This window comes from Coffea arabica, chromosome 5e, assembly GCF_036785885.1.
Source record: "Coffea arabica cultivar ET-39 chromosome 5e, Coffea Arabica ET-39 HiFi, whole genome shotgun sequence".
Classification (NCBI taxonomy): domain Eukaryota; kingdom Viridiplantae; phylum Streptophyta; class Magnoliopsida; order Gentianales; family Rubiaceae; genus Coffea; species Coffea arabica.
In genome coordinates this window covers 626,161-648,529 of record NC_092318.1, presented here as the reverse complement: position 1 = coordinate 648,529, position 22,369 = coordinate 626,161, and the positions used below count along the sequence as shown (strand labels likewise).

The window sequence follows — 22,369 nt, the reverse complement described above, 5'->3', positions numbered from 1 at the left end:
AGAGAATGAACCATTAGCTAATGATTCTAATGCATCTTGGGAGCTAGCTGTAGAAAATTATTCTAATCAATTTGATTCAGCAATAGAAAAGCTAGCAAATGCAACTTCCGACCATTTTGATAGGATTGAGGAAAGAATAGATGAATTAGCTTCTCACTTTGGTAGAATACATGAGCAATTGAATGTATTGTGTGAAGTTATTTCTTCTAATAATTTGCAAAATGATCCTAGCATGAATGGTGGAAATGTTGTATGTGAAAATGGATTGCATTTGGATGAAAATGATGAATCTCAATTATATTTCAATGAGCAAATATCCATTTCACATGATAATACCTTTGAAACTAACTTTGAGCCTCAAGATGTGAGTTTTAATGACTCATTTTTCACCCCTCTTGAGGAGTGCAGTGAAAGTATAGGTTCTAAAGGTATTCCTGCCCAAGATACTCTCATGACATTTCCTTTGGTAAGTTCTCAAGTGGTGCATATTCGTGGTAATATCTATGAAACACTTGGGATAGGTAAGTCACTTTCATTTCTCACATCATTAGATCATGTGGCTTTGGCTATAAAGTCACCATTTAATGATCCACCACGGCCTAAAATGGTGGATTATTCGTTAACTAAACCTCCTTAAAAAATGAGGAGAAATAGTCAAGCTATTGACTTTAAAGAAGCGCTTATTGGGAGGCAACCCAATGTTTGTTTAAGTTGCTGTTACTTTGGAGTGATTTTATGTTTAAAGTATAAGTTTGAGTAATTTTGTTGTTTTTCATTTGTAGGTTTTGAAAAAGTGACCAAATGAGGTGAAAAAGACGAAGTTTGATCAAAGATCTCAATACCTCAAATTCAGTAATTGTGGTTTTTGATGCATTAAAGAGGTTTAGAATGCATGTTTAGATCATTTTACATGTGCGTAAATGGTTTATTTTGACATAGAAATGATCTAGGGTGTATTTTGAATAATTGGGGTCAAACTAAAAATTGCAAAAATTCTGCAATACGTGCAAATTCAATGGATCCGAGCTCGGATCCACTTCTGCAATCAGAGAAAAATTTCGAGCTTCTTGATCCGAGCTCAATCATCATGATCTGACCTCGGATCCTTTCAAATACGAAGGCTTGGATCACTTTTCAACTCGACTTTTCTTCATGTTGGCTTGTTTTTAGTAAATCTTAGTTGTTCGATTAATGTTTTTGTGTATTTTATAGGTGGCAATGGCAAGAGTTCATGCAAATGATCTCAATTGCAAAGGTGTTTATATTGAGGCAAAAAGGGAGTTTTCATGTTCATTTGCCGCATTTCATGCATTTAAAGTGTTTCATGTTTAAGTTATATTCATGCATGATCATGTTAAACTTGAATTTTATTCAAAGAACATGAAAGTAGGTGGAATACGGAAGGTTGGCCAAGCAAATTTGGAGGAAAAACTGCAGAAAACAGCTTTTTCTGCAGCAAATCCGACCAAATATTAGCCGGATTGAAGGCCGGATAGTCAGGGGAGAAAGAAAAATATTTTCGAGCTCTCTAGCCAAAATCCGGCCGGAAATCCAGCCAAAAACTGGCCGGATATGCAACAGTAAAAAAAAAAAAAAAAATTTGCCCAGAACCCCTCCAGCAATCCCTCCTCGAATCCCTCCAATTTCTGGCCGGATTGTGAACAGTAACCAGCGTGAGATGAATCCGTTTCACGGATTTCTCACAATTTTTCTCCCTCTTCTTCAACCCAACTCACACACTAACACCTCAAACACACATCACTCACTAAAACACCACTTTTCACCATTTAATCTTCAAATAACCTTCACCAAATCACTTTCTCCTATCCTCTAGAGTGAATTTCATAGTTCATATTTTTTCAAAAAACAACTCTAAAGTGGTTTCAAGCTTACCAATAGTTAGGGTTGTACTTTCTTGAATCACTCAATTGAGGTCAAATTGGAGTAAGTTTCTTGGGGGTTTTCACATCATATTCATCTCTAAACATCACCAAACCACCTTGAGGTAACAAATCTTCACCTAACTTTGTTATTTGAATTTTGCCATGATTGAATATTTTCTATTTTTAGGCAATTTTTAATATGTGAAGTTAGGTGCATTTATTTGAGCTTATTGATGCTATTGGTGATTGTTAGTGATGAATAAATTTTGTGATTTGCATTTATTGTACTTATTTGCTGAATTCTTGCTAGTTTTATGCTTAATTTGGCTTGATGAAGAAGTTGCATATTAAGTGGCCAATGTAGCATTTTAATTAGTTTAGTAGGAGTTTTTGATAGTCATGTGAGTAATTTAGATTACCTAATGAATGAAAAGGTGCTTGATTGAATGATTTCTTGAATTCTTAGGTAATTCTAAAAGAAGAGGTGAATTGAAGATGGCCTTAATTGATGAAATTCATAAATGCACTTACAATTTTTGTGGTTCAATAGTTTTTAGTATTTCATGAATTCTCACGAAGGTCATTTATATTTTGGTTTGGTGTGTTTGCCTCCATTTTGAGATTACTTTTGTACTTGAAGGGATTTGATCATTGATGAAAAAATGTATAAATGGAACTTATTTTGTTCATGATTGTGGGTTTTTTGTGTGAAATTAGCTTCCCTTTGCTTTGGATACTGATGCATATATTTGATTAGCAAAGATTAGCTCATTTCATGTGTTTTATCCCTTGAACATTGTATGGTTCCACATGCTTGAACATTTTTCCTTTTTCCTTGAATTGCATGTTTTTGTTGATTGCAACCTTTTATTTTTAAGAAATTTATTTGTTTTGATTTTGTCTTTTTCAGGGAACTCTCCATTCTTTCTCAAATACGGTTGGAAATTCATCACATTGCCATGGATTTGGATCGCGCAAGTCATAAGGGGAGTATTTTCTTTTACTCTTTATTTATTTTCTTTTTCTCACATTGAGGACAATGTGAAGTTTAAGTGTGGGGGAGGAAATATTTGAACTTGCAAATACTTTCTATGTGATGATATTTTGTAGATTTAAATGCTTAGAAATGTTGTAATTGTGTTTGAATTATTTGCCATGTGGATAATTTGCTTGAAATTGAGTTTGTTGGCAGGGAGTTTTCATCCATTTATAAGGAGAAACTCTGTAAAAAATTTTCTAAAATCTTTTCCAATATTTCACTATAGCCCAAAAGTTCTTCAAATTTTTGCATTTTCATTCAAAAAGGGCTAATTTGTTCCAACCTTAAGTGTTTGATTCTTCCAATTGTTGAAACTTTATGTGTATTTTGGAAGGTTTAGTCCTCATTTAACTTGAAAATATTTATTATGCAATTAGAATTTTTACATTTTAGAAAATATATTCGGTAAAGTGTGGAAAATTACGCCTATAATTTTACATGTTTAATGAGATTTCTTCTCTTTACTTAATTTTATAAGTAAGTGATTGATATAGTTGATAAAAGGTTATACTCCTCCTTTGATTATTCTTATATATTTTCTAAGAGGGAATATCTATTTATTGTCCTTTGTTTTTTTTAAAAAAAAAAAGAGAAGAAAAAAAAAGTAAAAATTATTCTACTCCAATGATTTTTGTACCGAGTAACCAGGGGTTGGCATCTACAAATGTCGATTTTCACGTAAAAAGGTACTTGAATTAAGAGTATGCATAGCAACTTGAATAGGTGAAATGTTGAGTAACCGGGAATCTTCACCTAAAAGTGTCGATTTTCGCGTAAAAAGGCGTTCTCACTATTTAAGTAAAATTAGTATGAATAAATCCCTCTTAGTTGTAAAATAAAAATAAAAAAAAAGATGATTATAGGAGGAGAAATGCTATAAATTGACTATGTGATTTACTTATTTGTGAAATTAGGTTAGGGTAAGAGATTACGTTTAACTTGTTAAATTAGGGTATAATTATCTTTCCTTTACTTGATATTATGAGTATTTAGTGTAATTTGAACAATTGTATAATGATTATTTTCCAGGTCCTGAGGAATTAAATTTGACAAAAGTGCATATATTGTTTCACATCTTGAATCATTGTAGTTTATGTGTGGATTGCTTGAGGACAAGCAATGATTTAAGTGTGGGGGAGTTTGATAAGTGACTAATTTACGTAATAATTGTATGATATTTCATATTATTTTTAGTCACTTTAGTTATATTATTGGAAGAAAATGAATCATTTTGGCTATAATTGGTGAAAAATGCTTTTAAGTGATTAAATGAGGCTTTTATCACTTTTTAGTGGAATTTTGCACATTTTGACAGTTTTGACACATCTTCGTATTTTGGCTATAACTTGAGTTACAATGACCGGATTGAGATGATTCTTAAACCAATTTGAAGATAAGAAATAGATCTACAACTTTGGTGAAGACATCTGAATCCAGTTTGAAGGTTTTCCAAGTCAAAAAGCCGAAGTACAGTAGCCAATTTCATTTGGTCGAAGCTGAAACAGGGCAATGAGCAGGCAAGGATATTTCGGTCATATCTCAGACTACACAGATCCAAATGAGGTGATTCTTGATGCATTGGAAAGATAACTCAAAAGGCTACAACTTTTGTGTTTTATACATGAGCTGGTTCAGCCTCTAACATCAAGAAACGATCGGTTGAAGTTGGGCCAAAAACAGAGCAAGTGATCCGCACTCGGATCCACTATTCATCCGAACCCTCGGCTGTTTCTAGGTAAGTGGAACCGAGCTCGGATCTATCAGGATCCGAGGTACTGTAGCAGATCGGATCACTGAAGCAGTCCAGATTTACTGTAGCAATCCGGCCTGAACTTGGCCGGATTTAGAGCCGGATTTCTGGCCGGATTGTGGTCAGAAAAGGCTGCTCTGTACGCGTAAAACTCAATTTCACTCCCACCAACTCACATGCGATGCTAGACATGTGAGAAACATCTCCAGCTGTAAAAGGAAGGTGGAGGCCTCATTTCTTGACCATCTTTCATCATAAAATAGCCAAGATTGCAAGAGGGATTGGGGATCCAACAATACAATAGAGAGAGATACGGGAGAAGCTTGAAGTTGCAGAAATGTAGCTCTTTCATCTCCCTAGTGTTAGTTTAGCTTAGTATAGAGTAGTATAGTTTGTCCATTCTTGTTTATTATCTAGATTAGGATGAAGAAGGCAAGGAAGAAAGCTCATGTGACAAGGGTTGTATTCCTTCCAAACTCTTTATCTTTTGTACTTGATTCCAAGTTTAGTTAATATACAAGTTCTGGATTTTGTGTTTATTATGCATCTCTAAAGTTTATACCTTGGGTTTGGTTGAACTTTCTATAATTGTTAGTGTTTATTATTTAGTTATTTGATTGCTATGATTTGAGCAAGTTATTTAGCACTTTGGCTCTCTAAATCATGATTAATCTGGTACGATTGATTGTGATTATCTAAGGTGTTGTTTCTGCAATGAAAATTGAGATTTAACACTAGTTCAAGAAGTGCTAAACATAGGAAGTACACTCACGAAAGTAGAGGTGCACCTATGTGATTTTTAGTGATTCATTTCATGTAATTTCACTGAAGAAATGAACTTGTAGCTAATTTCATAACCATGAGAATAGGTATGGATTAGTTATAAGTATAATTGATTCACTACGAAAGTAGGATTCAAATGCATAAGGAAATTACACCATAACTAGCCTAGATGTAGTATTCAATGATCCAAATATAGCACTTGCATGAGTAGTTAGGGATACCATAACCTAAGGAGCTTTTATTTGTGTAATTTCAGTAGGTTAAATTTGTTATAATTCATTGATAGTCTAAATAATAGAGAAGCTTTAGTAATACCGGTAATTGTTCACTCTTTCTCGTGGGATCGACCCGATATATACCCTAAACTACTAGTTGACCTGTATACTTGCAGTGAACAGGTGTAATTCAGTTTTTTTTTTTTAACTTGCACGTATGTAAAATACCCGTCAACATTGAAAATAAATGTTTGAGAGATAGAAATGTGTTAGAGAAGGTTTTGTGTGTTTGTGAGAAACAGGGATGGAGAGAGAGATTGCGTCTTGAAACTGTGCACGAGAAGGGCTTGAAAGAAGCTTGTGGGAAAAATTCTTAACTAATCTGGTGCCAAACGCAAATGAACCTAAAATCTTAGGGTTTATATTTTAGATTTCCTCAAATTTTATCAAACCAAATATCCTTTTTTTTGTAATAGAAACCTTTTCTCCCTACCAAAAGGAGAAATACAAACCAATTTATTCGTTACAGAAACCAATTTATTCATTATAGTTCAATTTCAGATGATTAATAGTATTGTTTTATTAATGGTAGTGCAAAATGGTATCTTGAATGATCAACCTCCACTATTGTTCAAATATCACTTGCTTTTAACAAAATTGGCTAATGCAAGTACAGAAGAATGGGCCCCTCTTGGGCAGCTCAGTTGGTCACGGGAACTTTCTTAAGAACCGTTATCAATTCTCCCCCACCAGGGATCGAGTCACAGTGGTTATCTGTTCGAGAGGATGAGACCTCTCCTCTCGGGTCTAAGGGGGATTAGTCGGGTCCGGCGTACCCGAACCCGGATACTCCCTACATAGAAAAAAAAAAAGTACAGAAGAATGGGTCTGTGCTTTCGGAAATATGAAGATTCAAAGGGTAAAGACATCTATTTGCTTATCCATCGTCATAGTTATCCATCGTCGATGCTGACATTCACACGCTAATAATTAAATCAACTCTTTTGTTCAAACCCAAGCTCTAGCCGGCCAAGTTAAGGCTTAGCTCCCAAACTTTTCCAGCAAATGCGAGCCAAGCATTTTCAAAGCAAATCACCCAAATAGTCCTCTTAATTTTTTTTCTTGAACCGCTTTTTGTCATTTAATTTCAATTTGAAACATTGCTGTCCTTTGACTTTTGCTTTAGATTCAACTTGATCGCCTAACTTTTACCAATCATCTTAAGAGGGGCAAAGTGGTCAAGTTATATTTTTGATCGCTGTACCAAGTCTTAGAATTGATTTTAAAAGAAAATGAATGCCCAGAAAATTGCAAAACATACAAATCCGGGACGAAAAAATTCTTAGAAAAAAACTTTAAAACCAAAAAAAAAAATCCACTTGGGTTTTCATCAAGAGTTTATAAACAAACAAAAGTTAAATAAAAGGGAAGGAAACGTTAATTTTAAAGGCATGGGTTTTTATGCAATAAAGATTATCTGATTAATGCCCACTTGTTTTGGACCCTTAAGTGGTAAAAATAATGTTATCACCTCTATAATAATAATTCTAGGGTCAACTAGAATTTAAATATTGGAAGATAACTGGGCCAAGTTTTAAGTTGTGGTTTTGGTGATAATATGAGCATTTACCAATATTGACATAATGACCCTTTTGCTTGATATTTAATTTGCTATTTGAGTGTAATTGCTCAATAAAATTCTTGACACTCAGTTGTGGGGTAAAAGACGTTACTTAAGGCACTCGTTGGTTCATTCTGTGGCTTGCTTGTAGGAAAAGTTTTGAGTACCAAAGACTGATTGTGTTCATGAGGCTTGGCTGTTAATCCTATGTGTGAGCTGTGTGCTTTAATGCCACTGAAACTTTTATCTCATTTGTTATTTGCTTTCAACAAAATTTTGTTTGTTAAGTGCAGAGGACAGCTTTTTTGCAGCAACTATCTACCAAATATGCATGGTGCAGTAGGAAGAAGTTAGTTTTTTTATAAAATTGCTAAATCCCCCTGAGCGTATTGTTCCTTTGATACTTAAAGACATCCGTGGTATTGTAGTAGGACGGAAGCACATAGCTAGGACCCGGAAAAATTTGCAGCTATACGTTGAGACTTAGGCATTATGGTAGATTAAATTTGCGGAAAAATTGTGGTAGATTATTACTCATCTGATTCTAATTGAATAGTATTAATCCTGTTTTATGTTCTTTCGGGATTTTTTTATATAAAAATGGCAGAAGTTATAACATCAGATATACATAGATATCAAAGAACAGGTTTGAAGAATAGATACTATAAATCTGAAGAACATAAGAACAAATAAAAATTACATTATAAAACTCCAAATTTGAAAAATGAGATAAAATAATTCTAGCTTCACACACATCTGTGCATACTTCCAATCGCCAAATTTACTGACTAAGTGATTCAAACCCAGATATTATAACGAGATTTTCCGAAGAGATCCAAGAAATTCCATATTTGATAATCAAAATCTGAAAAAAAAATTAAATCTAATAAAAGAAAAATGAAAAAAAACTATCAAAAACTCTCACTAGGAATCCCTAGAAGAGTATAAAACTCTCATTAAAAAAGTCTAAAAGAGAAGAAAATTCTCACTAGCGAACCTTTGGAGAAAAGAAACACTCACTATGAAATTCTAGAAAAGATTTTATTCTCACAAATGAAAAAAAAAAAAAACTATAGAGAGGAGTCCTTCCATGGAAAAATTATCACTCAACCTGAGGACAGACCTATTTCCTAGGAATTTGTTCAATGAAACTGAAAGAGGTCGGTGACTAATCCCACGTGAAGTTCGGATTCAAAACTAATTCTAATTTCCAAGCACAATTCAAATCGAAACTTTGAATTAAATTGGACGGCAAAAATGCACTTTTAGTCCTCAAATACATAGAGGTTGGACCAAATTGGTCGTATTTATTAACCAAATTGGTCCCTAAAAGTTTGTAAAATCTAAGAAAGTTTACCAATATGATGTAACAATACACGTAATGCAACAAATAAAGTATAGAAAAATCACAAAATTTTTTTAAAACTCTAACAATATGGTATTCAATTATGAATATGTAAACGTATAGAAAGTGAATTTACATACAAAATATAACTTTTAATTTATTTTTGTTAAAAAGCAAAATAATAATTAAATTGAGTACATGCACAACACATGCTTCATTTTGATACTGAATTGGATTTTAATGTACACTTAAATTTAGATTTTGAGAATTTTGTGATTTTTTTTCATTAATTTTATGCAATATATATAGGATACATTACACTCTTGAAATTAAGTTTTAAGTATTCTAAGAAATCCAATTATACCAAAATAAAGCCTGTATTGTGAATGTGCTCAATTCATTTATTTTGCGTGCTTTTTTTTAATAAGTATAGGTTAAGAACTATATAATTTATAATAAAATTTGAAATATCTACTAATTATCTCATTTGGTCAAAAGCTGTCATCGTACTCTTACTCTACACTTCTAGAGTTTTTGAATCTTTTTTGAATTTTTTAAATATATTTTTATACTTTCTATTGGTCATGTGCATTTTTAATAAATTTCTGTTGACTTTATAAAATTTAAGGGACTCATTTGGCCAATTCATATGTTCACAAAATATTAGGAACCAATTTGGTCAAAATTAACTACTTTTTTCTAGATTTATTTTCATTGAAACATAAAGGACCAAAATTGATTTGAAGGTCTAAAACTGTATCTTTTCCTAGATAGGGTTGCAGGTTGGTGTAAAGTAGTACTTTTGAATTTAGGCATAGAACTCTTTTTTTTTTTTTTTTGACATAATACTTTCCTCTCACGGATGTTTTTATTAATTAACAGAAGCGCAAACCAAGTGATGATTCTCAATGGAAGTTCAGAACTTTGATCGATGTTAAAACATATTTCGTCTCTCCTCTACCCACCTTTGTTAGTTTCACTGCTGGTTCGATCAGATGCATTGATTTCTGAATTAAGCAATGCCAGGTTAAGACTCCTTAAAGACTGCAAGCAAGAAAAATTTTCAACTAAAGTAGGAGAAGGAAATCAAGGAAAAAAATGAAATACAGGCACTCTTTCTTGCTACTTTAGCATATTTAAGGTGCATATCTACGACTAAATTTGCCGAAACTGAACCACAATCTTAAGAAAAAAAAACAAAGAGAGAGCGAGATAGAGAGAGACTTTAGGATAACAAATTAGCCTCAGCTTTTGGCTTGGAAAACATAGATTCTAGCTCCTTGTACTCCCAAACTACAGGCTTTGGGGATTGAGAATCGTACAATCTGCATCTACATTATGGAACACAGACAGTTTAGAGTTTTCAATGGAAGGACTTCAACATGTTGGAGAAGGCACTATTTAAGAATTTAATGTAAGAAGCCATGATCAAATAAGCAATATGCCTAGAATTGCTGTCTAATAGTGTAAAATATATGTATACATTAACGAAATAAATGAAGTCCAAGAAAGTTACAATAACTGAAAAAGCAAAGGAGATCCTTTCTCTCCTTCTTACTTTATATGTTAGCAATTCATATATCTTACGTGAAGGGAGCAACAGTAGGGAAAATATTTTTATCAACGCAAATGGCTGATGGAAACCATTATTCAATTGAAAAAGGAAAAAAAAATCAAACTCCACAATGGAGTCTTCTCTAGTTGGTAATTTGGTATTGAAGAAAAGGGTAGTGTACGTCTTGTTGCCATTGATTACCCTGTAAACTATGAAACCAGACATGGGATACAACAAACTGAGCAGAAAGAACTTCATACGTTTTCAATAACTTACGACATAAGCAGAAAATTTTTCTAGCATATATTGATGCAAAATAGCAGGAAACTGAAACGGGAGAAAGGGCAAGCTGCCTCGCTACACGGGCAGCCAAAACATCAATTGTTTCATCATCATAAATTGAAAGAGATAATCGAGAAAAACGTCAACGTGAAAAAGCAAAAAATTCACCTGCTTGCTATGGAGTCTAAGGACAGAACATATCATCAAATTTCCAGACACTTTCCGCTGCGCATGACGCCCTTCCTAGTTCTTCCAATTCTTCCACCGCCAATACCATCAGGGTGAACAAGGCTGCAAACACGATGATATGCTTGCCTTGTCCTTTCTGAACCGGGAACTTTGGTAGTCTCAACCAATCTCCTGTTTCCAATGTCGCACCATAAAAACTCTTTGTTCTCGTTCTCTAACATCAATTGCTTCATTCCCTCTGCATAATAGCTACCACCCAATGGGGGTCACAAACTGTGGCTTTATATAGTTCATAACAGGAAGGTCAAAAGTTAATTTGGTCCAAGAATCTTCTACTTCATAATCTTTCATTACCCACAATTGCACTAGAAGCCAGTTAACACAGACACTGGCACCAAAAGATATTGGGAAACATACAAAGGCAGCCGTCCAAAAGCCCCAAATTCCATATATAACTTTTGTCCAAAGATTCAGGTGTTTGAAGAAGCTTGTGTTCTTCAGTTCTAGTATGAATGGGCCCAATCTGATCCCCATCTACAATCCAGTGGAGCGCCCCATTTAAAAGAACCCGCTACATCTAGCATATGAATACCTAATGCCAAAATGGAATGTTTTGGAGCTTTTTCCAGGAATTGGATTCCTGACTATAAAGCTTAAACTTCACAAAAAGCGGGGATCGGGTATCGGGTGTAAGGGAAATAAAAGCATCGGATTATGAGCTATATATCCTTATCACCTTGTAGTCATTCGTGGCATTATCATAGCCAAAACCAAATTGCAAGTGTTTCGGTGGTGAGTTTGTATTTCAGCCTCAATTTTATGGCTTATAATCTGTTAGGATTCAAATGTGGAACAAACAACTATTGAGACATCAAGTGTACAACAATTTAATAAAAACAAGCCACAAACATGAAATATAGGCGACACACAATATTTAACGTGGTTCGGCTCCACCATTGAGCCTACGTCCACAGAGAGAACCCAATTCTTTATTACGAGAGAAAAACCCTATACAAGAATACAACTTGAACCCAAGTCCAGCCCTTGTATGCCATCTCTCATCTCCCAAGAACCCTCTCTCACCCCATGTATATGGCTACATGATGCCCTCTTGTGTGCCCTTGTGTGTCCTTGTGTGTCCCTTGTGTAGTATGTCAACCCACCTATTTATAGGGAACATTATTGGGTCAAAACCCAAATAACAATAGGAAATTGATTCTAATTCCTACACTGATTTAGAATAGGAAATAACTTCTAATCCTAAATTAAATAGAATATTTTTTTGCTACTATTTCAAGTAACTAAAACCAATTAGGAAACTAGTTACTTCCACACAAGATAAGAAATCAACCTAAAAGAATTTAAGCCAATTTCCTAACAAATCTCCACCTTGGCGAAAATTTCTTTTAGCAACCATTTGCCTTCAACTATCAAATAATATGGTACCAAACTATACACTCGAACCAATACAGTCCTGACACCAAATTGATTCAATTGGCAAATGAACATGTGTAGTTACAGCGAGTCCAACCTCCAGTTGACTCGTGAGAAGGTGCCTCAATTCACCATCTCCCTTTGCAGGATTTCTTCTCATCACCACTTGCAATCTGGGATCCCCTTCTGTGAGCTCTAAGCCTAACCATTGAGGCAATTAAGTGGTAAAGTCACCATACTTCTTCCCATCATCAGGACTGTCTCGCCATGTGTGGTTTCCAATACTCCACCCAAAACAAAAAACTCGTAACTGTCAGAATCTTCTGGTGCATGAAAATTAGATTTCTTTATTTCTTTGGGACACGTGCCACACTACCCAAAGAACATAATCAAAATCTAAAATCCACCGGGATGAAGTATCAATCATTGGAGGTGTGAGAAAGTCTCCACCGATTCATGTCCAAAATCAATATTAGACTCCATCTTTTCCTTGACCCTTGAATCACTTGCCTAGATTCACCGTCAAGTATCTCCATACTTTTCGACTTCCTATCCTTCACCATCAATGCTTTTTGCCAAGCCATTGAAACAAGGATGTCACTTATTAAATTGTTCAATTAGTAACAGTTACCAATCCACTTGATCTCAATAATTAACTAGAATCCATCCACGAACTTTGCTCTATTGCCCAGTCTCGCAACCTAAAGCTCTGATACTCCTTGTTAGGATCCAAACATGGAACAAACTGATAAGAGTTTATTTTACGTATTTTTAATTGTATTTTATTAGTTAATTTTGAGTTGATTATTTAGTTTTATAATTAAAATAAAGAGGTTTTTGGTAAAATTATATATTTTTGGTAAAAGTGGATAATATTGCTTTTTTAGTGATTTTAATGGTAAAAACTTCATTTTTATGCAGGAATGATGACTCAATCACCAATGGATGTCAAATGAGGTGAAAAGTAGATAATTACTGATGAATTTAAGTGGTAACAAGAAGAATGGAGAGAAAAACGTTCAAGTGAGGAAATGCAATACAAGTCAGTTTTGACACTCTTCGGTATTTCGACCATATCTGGAGCTACACTTATCGTATTGAGGTGATATTTATACCATTTTAAAGCTAAGAAAGAGACCTACAATTCGTATGAAGACATCAAAATCCAATTCTTCCATTTTCATGGACAAAAAGTCGGAATACAGAAGCTACATTCTGTGGTCGAAAGTTAAAACAGAGGTTTGACCAGGTGATAGTATTTTGATCATATCTCAGGCTACAAAGCTCCGATTTGGATGATTCTTAAATAATTGGAAAGCTAACTCAAAGGGCTACAACTTTTGTGTTTTATACAAAAGCTAGTTCGGCCTTTATCATGGAGAAAATTGCAGTTGAAATAAGGCCAGAATGAAAATGCGAGTATACAAAACGCGAGTCTATGCCGCGTTTTGTGTAGGCGCGTTTTGTAGCCGAAAATCTGCAATTTGCTCAGCCATTCCTCTTGTGTTCAGACTACTTTCCAGCTATAAGTTGCAAGGGAATTCGGTGGACATGCTTCAGAAGACCAAAGGGCAAGAAAGGGGGCTTATTTTCAAGTCAAAAATATTGGTTTTTGACTATGCTAACAAAGTGGAGATTTGGGAATCAAAGGTTAGAATTTGACTTGGAAAAAGGGAGCCTGTGAGTAGTTTTTTTATGCAGAGACATTGAGGGAGGTCTGGGATGGAGACGTAGCTAGTATTCTTACTAAAAAAAAAAACATAGTCTCTCTAGCTAGGTACTTGTAAAGAGGCAATTGAGGTTTCATCTTGTAATCATCTAAGTTCAAGAAAATGAGATTTTTGGAAGGCTTCACCATATCTCGGCTAAGACTTTCTTTACTCTTTTTGTATTTGTAATTCATGATGATTTGCATTAATGAAGTTATGAGTGTTTTCATCATTCATGAGTAGTTAATTTCCTTTATCTAGGGAGTAGATGAAACTTATTGCCAAATGATATGAAGTGATTGTGATTTATACTTGTTATGTCTTGTATTAACTGATCTACTTGTGTATGTTGGATCACTTGTTGTTGCTTGATCACCAATAACAGGTTTATAGTTGTTTTTACTCATTGAGAAATGGTAAAAATAATGGAATGACATAAGTAGAGCTTGAGTAGTATATTCATGAGAATAGAAATACATTCAAGTGGATAAAATCTATATTTCAGGTATGCACAAAACAGATTTAGTATTTTTCAAGAGATTAGGAAAAACTAATATGTTTTAACCCATTATTATCATGAGAATGTGATTTTTGGTATTGTTGGAAATGAATCCTTGGTTAAACAAGAGTTGTAACAAGTGTTAAATTCATTCATTTTAGATCTTTTGTGTCATAATTGGAATCTACATCCCTAGATCTTAATATTTAGTGAATTCTACTCCTATTGTGAAATTGCATTTATCTAGTTAAGAATTTTTGTAGTTGAATTAAATTCTGAATTTTCTGCTCAAATTTATTGTGAGTCTAAATAATAGAGTAAATTAGTATCTAATAATTTTTTTAGTTGCTCCTCGTGGGATCGACCCGATACATACCCAATATTACGATTTTGGCCTATATACTTGCAGTAAAACGGGTATAATTCGGAATTAAATTTGCACTTAAAGTAAAAACCCGTCACAAACAACTATTGAGACATCAAGTGTACAACAATTTAATGAGGAACAAGCCACAAGCATGAAAGATAGACGATACACAATATTTAACGTGGTTCGCTCCACCATTGAGCCTACATCCACGGAGAGAAACCAGATCTTTATTATGAGAGAAAAATCCTATACAAGAATACAATTTGAACCCAAGTCCAACCCTTGTATACCATCTCTCATCTCCCAAGAATTCTCTCTCACCCCATGTATATGGCTACATGATGCCCTCTTGTATGTCCTTGTGTGTCCTTGTGTGTCCCTTGTGTAATATGTCAACCCACCTATTTATAGGGAACATTATTTGGCCAAAACCCAAATAACAATAGGAAACCAATTCTAATTCCTACACTGATTTAGAATAGGAAATAACTTCTAATCCTAAACTAAATAGAATATTTTTTTGGCTATTATTTCAAGTAACTAAAACCAATTAGGAAACTAGTTACTTCCACACAAGATAAGAAATCAACCTAAAAGAATTTAAGCCAATTTCCTATCATAATCTTGTCTAGGCTCTTAATTCTTTTACAAAAAGTCTGTGTCAGTCTTTTGGGCATCAATTGGTTCTTGGTTAAAACCGACTAGTAGACATGCCCATCACCTTATCCAGAGAAAGAGAAATTTGGCACAAATAATTAAATCATATAGTGTAGTATAAATAATGTAAATAAATATGTGGTAGGATCATTTGCTCTTATCAGATACCATAAAAAAAATCAAACGTTTCTTCAGAGTTGTTCATCACAGACATATACACAAGGGGTCCTCAGTTAGATGAGTGACATTGCATCCCACACTAAGCTTAACTGATCCCAGCCCAGTTATGGGCAGACTTGCGAATTAAGTGGATACGTAAAGCAAATACGATAGATAGTTTAAATTAATTATAGAAAGGAGTTGTAGATCATGAGAATAGGTGATGAAATCTTCGAACTGAAGTAGGCACATTTTGCTTCTGAATCCTGATGATGATCAACTAAATATATGACTTCATGAATCCGTGACCCAAAATTTTTTTGAGTTTTTGGCCAAAACTAAAGGGTATCTCTTGAGCTAGTAAACAAACATCATTCGGAGTGTACTGCTTGAAAAAGCTAAACCAATATGGCATGGAAACGACACTATATCAAATGCAATGTCACTTAATAATACTATAAATGATACAAGAAAAGTCTGAAGTAACGATCGTTATGGTAACGAAACTGTTTTTACCTGATATAACAGGTAAAACACTTTTAGTGACCATTTGATTACCTGTTGTACTGGTCATCTAAATAAAATAATACCTAAAATTATGGTTAGTAAGTTTTACATAAAAAATAGTAAGTTAACTCAATAAATTAGTAACTTTTATGTCTCAAAAAGTAAATTTGAATAAATATGGAACTTACTTTTTTTTTTAAGTAAATTACTACTCTATATCTGAAACATAGTTTTTGGAGAGTAAGTTTAGTTCAAGTAATAGTAAATTTTTATAGATTAATAGTAAATATTGTTGATAGAATAGTAAATTTGGTTAATCATCAAAACTTACTAGTTTGTGGCATAAATTTACTATTTTACTTAAAGAAACTTATATGAAACAAGTATTAGGAAGTTTATTTGAAATAATGCTAAGATTTTTTTATTAATAATTGAAACTTAGTATTATAGTTAGTAATTACTCGTAATGTAAATGTATGATACACAATTGTAGGTATCATTTATAAATGTTATATGTTTTAAACATTTTAAATATACTATGAAAACTTTTTTTTTTTTTTGCATATGACCTTATAAAATATGTAAGAATAATTTGTCATATTATAAATTTTGAATTATTTTTGAATTTGTGAAAGGTTAGAAAGTTTGGATGACAATAACAACAAATCTTTCGAGTTATACAAATCTTTTAGGACCATTTTATACATGAACTAAATTTAATTTAAATTAGACAATATATTATATATGCATGTGATTTTCATTTATAATTATGGATCCTATTCTGATAAACAATCTCCCAAGGAAAAAAATCCAGATCATACTGATTTTCTTATATTAATTGTTATACTAAATTTGTCATTTTTATTATTATATTATGTCTCATTTTGTTTAGGTTTTTACTCTTATTATTTCTTGTATCTTAGATGTAAATTTATTAAAACTTTATCATCTTATTATATTCATAGGTGTTAAATTATAAAAATTTTGATATATAAACAACTAATATTCTATATATAACTAGGAAGATTTGTTATTATTGTTATCCAAACTTTCAAACTTTTCAAAAATTGAAAATGATTACAAACTTATAATACGACAAAATTTTACTACATATTTTACAAGATTATGTGAAAAGTCAAACTATTTTTCATAGTATTTTAAAATATATAAATAAATTGTTTTAAATTATACCTAGAATCATGTATTATACAGGTATATTATGAGTACTTACTAACTAAGGTACTAAGAATTAATCATTAATAAAACATCTTATCGTTATTTCAAATAAATTTCCTAATACTAGTTTGAAATATGTTTTAAAGTAAAATAGTACATGTGTCCCATATGTGAGGACCCGAATTTTTCTCACTTATAATTCTATTTTAATGGCTTAATTAATTATTTATTCACATGTTTTCTCCGAATAATTTATTTCAACCCTTTTTGAACCATTTACAAGGAACTATGACTTGCATATATTTTTAAAATGGAACTATGACTTGCATATATTTTTAAAATGTCCCGCTAATCAATTTAATTTTTGGAAACTCGTTAAGTGAGAATAGCAAATACGTGTTTGGAGACAATAACCGATTTGAGAGTACTATAAGCTTGAAAAATTGGAGACTTGTACAGTAGTCTTAAAATAGGTATTTTTGTGTTTAAGTGCTCAAGTATTAGTTAGTGATACGATCGTTATAAGAATTTCTCGAAAGTTTCACTTTATCGCGCATAAATCGGATGTACGCGTTTTCGCGTGCGCGACTAATTGAGGGACTTTAGACCCTTATCTTTAGATCATTAAGAATGAATAATAAAATTATGAATACAAGTACGTTAGAGGTTTAGTGCACTAGTGAAACAAACTCGAGAGGAATCGAGTACAAAACGCGCGCGTGCGCGCGCGAGGGAGAGTTGACTTTTGCTCAATTTTGGACCACACATTAAAGCTTCTCTTGGAAGCTTCATTTTGATCAAAACTCTCTCTCTCTCTTCACTCCATTCCAGCTAGCCAAAGGAGAGGAAAAACAACCCCAAAGCTCTTCCAATTTCTTCTTCATTTCTTCATCAAATCTCCACCAAATCACACCAAAATTTAACCACACTGTGCTAAGCACTTGGTGATCATCTTAAGCTACAAAAGAGCTTGTTTTCCACGGCTTTTCTTGGGCTAAGGAGGACCGAAAATTCTGCCTTGAAACATCTAGCAAAGTAAGTGACGATCAAACCTTCAAATCTTGATTTACGGAAGTAATATAGCACTTATAAGTTCATATCTTCTTGTGGGTAGCTTTATTGATGTTGGAAAGTTGTTGTGTGGGCTCTATGAACTCCCACTATGGCTTGATGGACTGATTTGTGGTGTTTTGATGTTATTAATGTTGGTTTAGTGCTTAAATTAGTAGAAATGAGTGATATTATAGATGAAAGCTCAAAGGGAGTGAAGATGGAAAACTTTCCATTTCTGCCCCTGTGAATGTCTGTGACCCTTAGAGCAAAATTTTGTGATTCTATTGACTTGTTTATGATGTATACATATTGTGTGGGTGGTGTAGAAAGTTTCATCAAAAAACTTCATGATTTAGTTGGCCAAATGATGTGTTTTCGGAAGTCAGCAAAAACTGGAAATTTTCCCGTAAATGCTCTGGCAGTGTTTTTGTTTTGGCTATAACTTTTTTCTCCAACGTCTAAATCGAGTTCCATTTGTGGTACTATAAACTAGACATTCCCAGCTTTCCAACGGTATAAAATGCACATTCTGATTCCACCTGAATAGTCCATACCAATCGTTTGAACATGACTGTCTTGTTTTACGTCTACACTGGGAGCTCTGTTTTGAGCAGCGAATTGATGCTCAAATATAGGCTAGCTGTGGACAGATTTTGGAAGCGATTTCTTCCAAGAAATTGTAACTTTATGAATCTAGTTTTTAACGCCGCTAATCACACTCGATTCCAAATTGAATTGAGTGAGTTGTGGCTGAAATCCGAAACTAACTCAATGATTTGAAACCCCCTTTTTGGCTAGTAAATGTCTAAATCTTGATTGGGACCTGTTGTTTCGAAATTCTTGATGTCAATCACCTACCAAATGCATCTTGGATGTTTCTTAGACATTTTCTACACAAATGGACCATGTTTGAGACATTTTGTTGGCCAAACATTTTGAAAACGGAAAACGGAACCACAAGGCAGTTTTGTCTTGGAAGTTCTTGGAGCTTTAATGATTTTGTTAATCGACTTTCCGTATGTATTTTTCTATGAAATTTTGACAGAGGAATAGCCCTTATATGGTAGTATAATCATACCAAATTTGGTGTCATTCCAAGTCCATTTCGAAGCTCAAACAAAGTCCCGAAGTACGTGATTTAAACCTGGAATTTGCTTAACAGTTTCACTTTTGCAGCAACTTTGAGCTACCATATCTCGGTGGCCAAAACTCCAATTCTTGTTCCGCTTGTTGTGTTGAAAAATTTGATTACAACTCTAATTGAGTTCCAAATTTTAGAGGTTAGTTCACATTGTGTGAATTTTGCCGAATTTCCAAACTTTGCCGAAAAATCAACCCAAATCTGTCTTGGCATTCCAAAACAGCCACTTTGAGCTAAATTTTGAATATCTTTCATTTGGAATCATGAAAAAGTGTCTTCTAGGAACTTTTATTACTTTGGAAGTAATTTCCAACGGTACCAAGTTTTCCAATTTTGGACCTACTGAGTGCAAGATCTGATTTTTCTAAATTTGACGCGCAAAACTGAAATATACTGATTTCTTAGAAAATGAAATTTTGAGAACTCGTTATTCCTTCTTGATGATAATTGGTCGCTTTAAACTCGATTTCATGAAGGAAATCAGTTTTTGTTGTGTTAATAAAATCTCACTTTTGAACCTTTATTTTGAGTGGCTAAGGTTCTTGGTTTGAGGTATTGAATTAGGGGTGGCAATCGGGTCCAAATCAGGTTGACGGGTCGGATCCTGACCTGACCCGCCAAAAAATCTGTTGACCCGAACTCGACCCGTCAACTCGTGATGGGTCAGGTATGCTGACCTGAACCAGGTTGACCCGAAATGACCTGAAATTTAGGTTCGGACAGTTGAGCTTGCCCCTTTGTAGTCAAGGGCCATTAGCCGGGCCGTCTCTCTCCCGATTCTGCAGGCTTCAGTTTTGGAGCAGCCCAGTGCTGATTTGTGTCCCAATGCTAGCCAATGGTACCATTCCGTCTCCTCAAAACTTGCCCCAAGCTTTCCTGGAAAAGCTGTTGGAGTGAGAATTGGCCAAGGTGTTGCAGCAGAAGTTACTCCAGCTGTGATGGCCAAGGAAGCACCAGCAGCAGAAGATGATGATGACCTTGATCTCTTTGGTGATGAAACAGAGGAGGAAAAGAAGGCAGTAGAACAGAGGGAGGCTGCCAAAGCATCCACCAAGAAGAAAGAGAGTGGAAAATCATCCGTTCTTATGGATATTAAACATTGGGATGATGAGACAGACATGAAGAAGCTCGAGGAGAAAGTACGCAAAGTCAAGATGCCTGGGCTTTTGTGGGGAGCCTCAAAACTGATCCCTGTTGGTTACGGTATAAAGAAGTTGCAGATCATGCTTACCATAGTGGAATCAGGTTCCCCCCACGTTTCCACCACCTTAGGAACTGATTTTTTCTTGCTCAGCTCAGATCTCAGCTATGAAGGGCAACTGGGCAAGACGGCTGGTTTTGCTGTTTAGAAGAAAAAGGGAAGAAAGATTTAGTGTTAGGTGAGGTCCGTGAGTGAGGAATTGATATCGAATCCAAGGGAAATTGAAGGCTTCAATTATGTACCGTTAGTGCACTTATAATTGTGTACCGTTAGTGCAATTGATATCGAATCCAAAGGAAATTGAAGGCTTCAAAGCCTTCAATTATGTACAATTACCGTTAGTGCACTAATAATTGTGTACAGTTAGTGTTTAGATAATTTTTTTAATATTTATTTATTTATTTTTATTTCAGATTCGGGTTAGCAGGTCAACCTGATTTTGACCCGATTTTTTTCGGGTTTATCGGGTTTGACCTGATTCTGACCCGAATCCTTAAAATCTAAACCCAAACCCATTAATTCATGTTAAGTTCGTGTCGAGTTTTCAGGTCGTATCGAAAATTGCCACCCCTATATTGACTAGTCTAGATGAGTGTAACTCTTTTCTTGATTAATGCGTGATTATGAGTGAAAAATGCTTATTAATTGCTTCAGGTACTCAAGCGAGTCTTGAAGAGAATCCCAGAGGGGACAACTAAATATTTTACTCACTCAAATTACTTTGAATTGGTGAGTGTCAAGTGCATGACTTGTCGTGTTTACTTGATTTACCTACTTATACACGTGAATATCACTTGATGAGACGAGTGTGTACTTTATCGCACTCGCTCTCCTTTATTCAAACTTTACTTGCATTAACTTAGTTTTCAAAGTCGATTTGAGTGAATCTTGTCGACTAAAATATATTCATTTTCGTGTGCATGTCATGTTGTCGTGCGTGTCGTGCATGTCGTGCGTGTCGTGTTGTCGGGTGGAGTGAACCTCCTCGACTTATGGGGACGCCCAATTCTCTTAGCCAATCTTGCAACTCGAGCCGGCATGGGTTTGGTCGAGAAGTTTGATAAACCAAGAGAATAACAAAACACAACTTGATCTTTTGAAATCTTAGTCGGCATACTCGTGGAGTATCGCCCTTTTCGTGCGTGTTCTAAAAGTCAAAACTTGATCTCTTGAGATCTCGTTCGGCATACTCGACGAGTATCGCCTTTTTCGTGCGTGTTTGGTTACGGATCCGAGAGGGTGGAATGTTGGCCGGAGGATGTAATAAGTGAAGTTTCTACGGATATAATACCCACCCGGATGATGGAATGTCATCACGAGGGGTTATCGGATCGAGCCGTGGCGAAACAAGTGAAAAATAGCTCTTGAGAGCTCCTATATTTTTGAATTATTTCTGTTTACTTTTCTCACTCGAATCGTAATTTATTTGAATATTATTGTTCTACTTGAATATTGGGATTGTTACTTGGACAACGTGCTTGCATGTGTGTTTTCTTGGCCTCACGAGCAATTGCTCACCCCGTAGATTTGTTTTCCTTAACAGGAATGGATGGAGTGAAACTCGATGGAACCCTTTGGATGTACTTTTGTATTAGGGTTTCAAACGTAATCGACTAGACATTTTAGCTGTTGTATATATTTGGGAATTGATGTATCTTTTGGGTCCTGATGTAAGAATTGAGTAACTGATGTATTTTGAACTTGTGATGCAAGACTTGGATATTCGATTATGGAATCGACTTTTTCTTATTAGACTAGTATAAATTGTTATATATTGTTAAGCTTGAATCGATTTGTCCCG

General features: G+C 34.3%; 1 protein-coding gene across 1 annotated transcript; it reads left to right on the top strand.

The window, feature by feature from the left end:
- Positions 1-20,025: 20,025 nt before the first annotated feature.
- Positions 20,026-20,716, top strand: LOC113688377 (elongation factor 1-beta 2-like). The gene is made up of 2 exons (XM_027206183.1): positions 20,026-20,034; positions 20,153-20,716. Exons 1-2 carry the CDS (start codon positions 20,026-20,028, stop codon positions 20,714-20,716), a joined length of 573 nt encoding a protein of 190 aa, XP_027061984.1.
- The last annotated feature ends 1,653 nt before the right edge of the window (positions 20,717-22,369 follow it).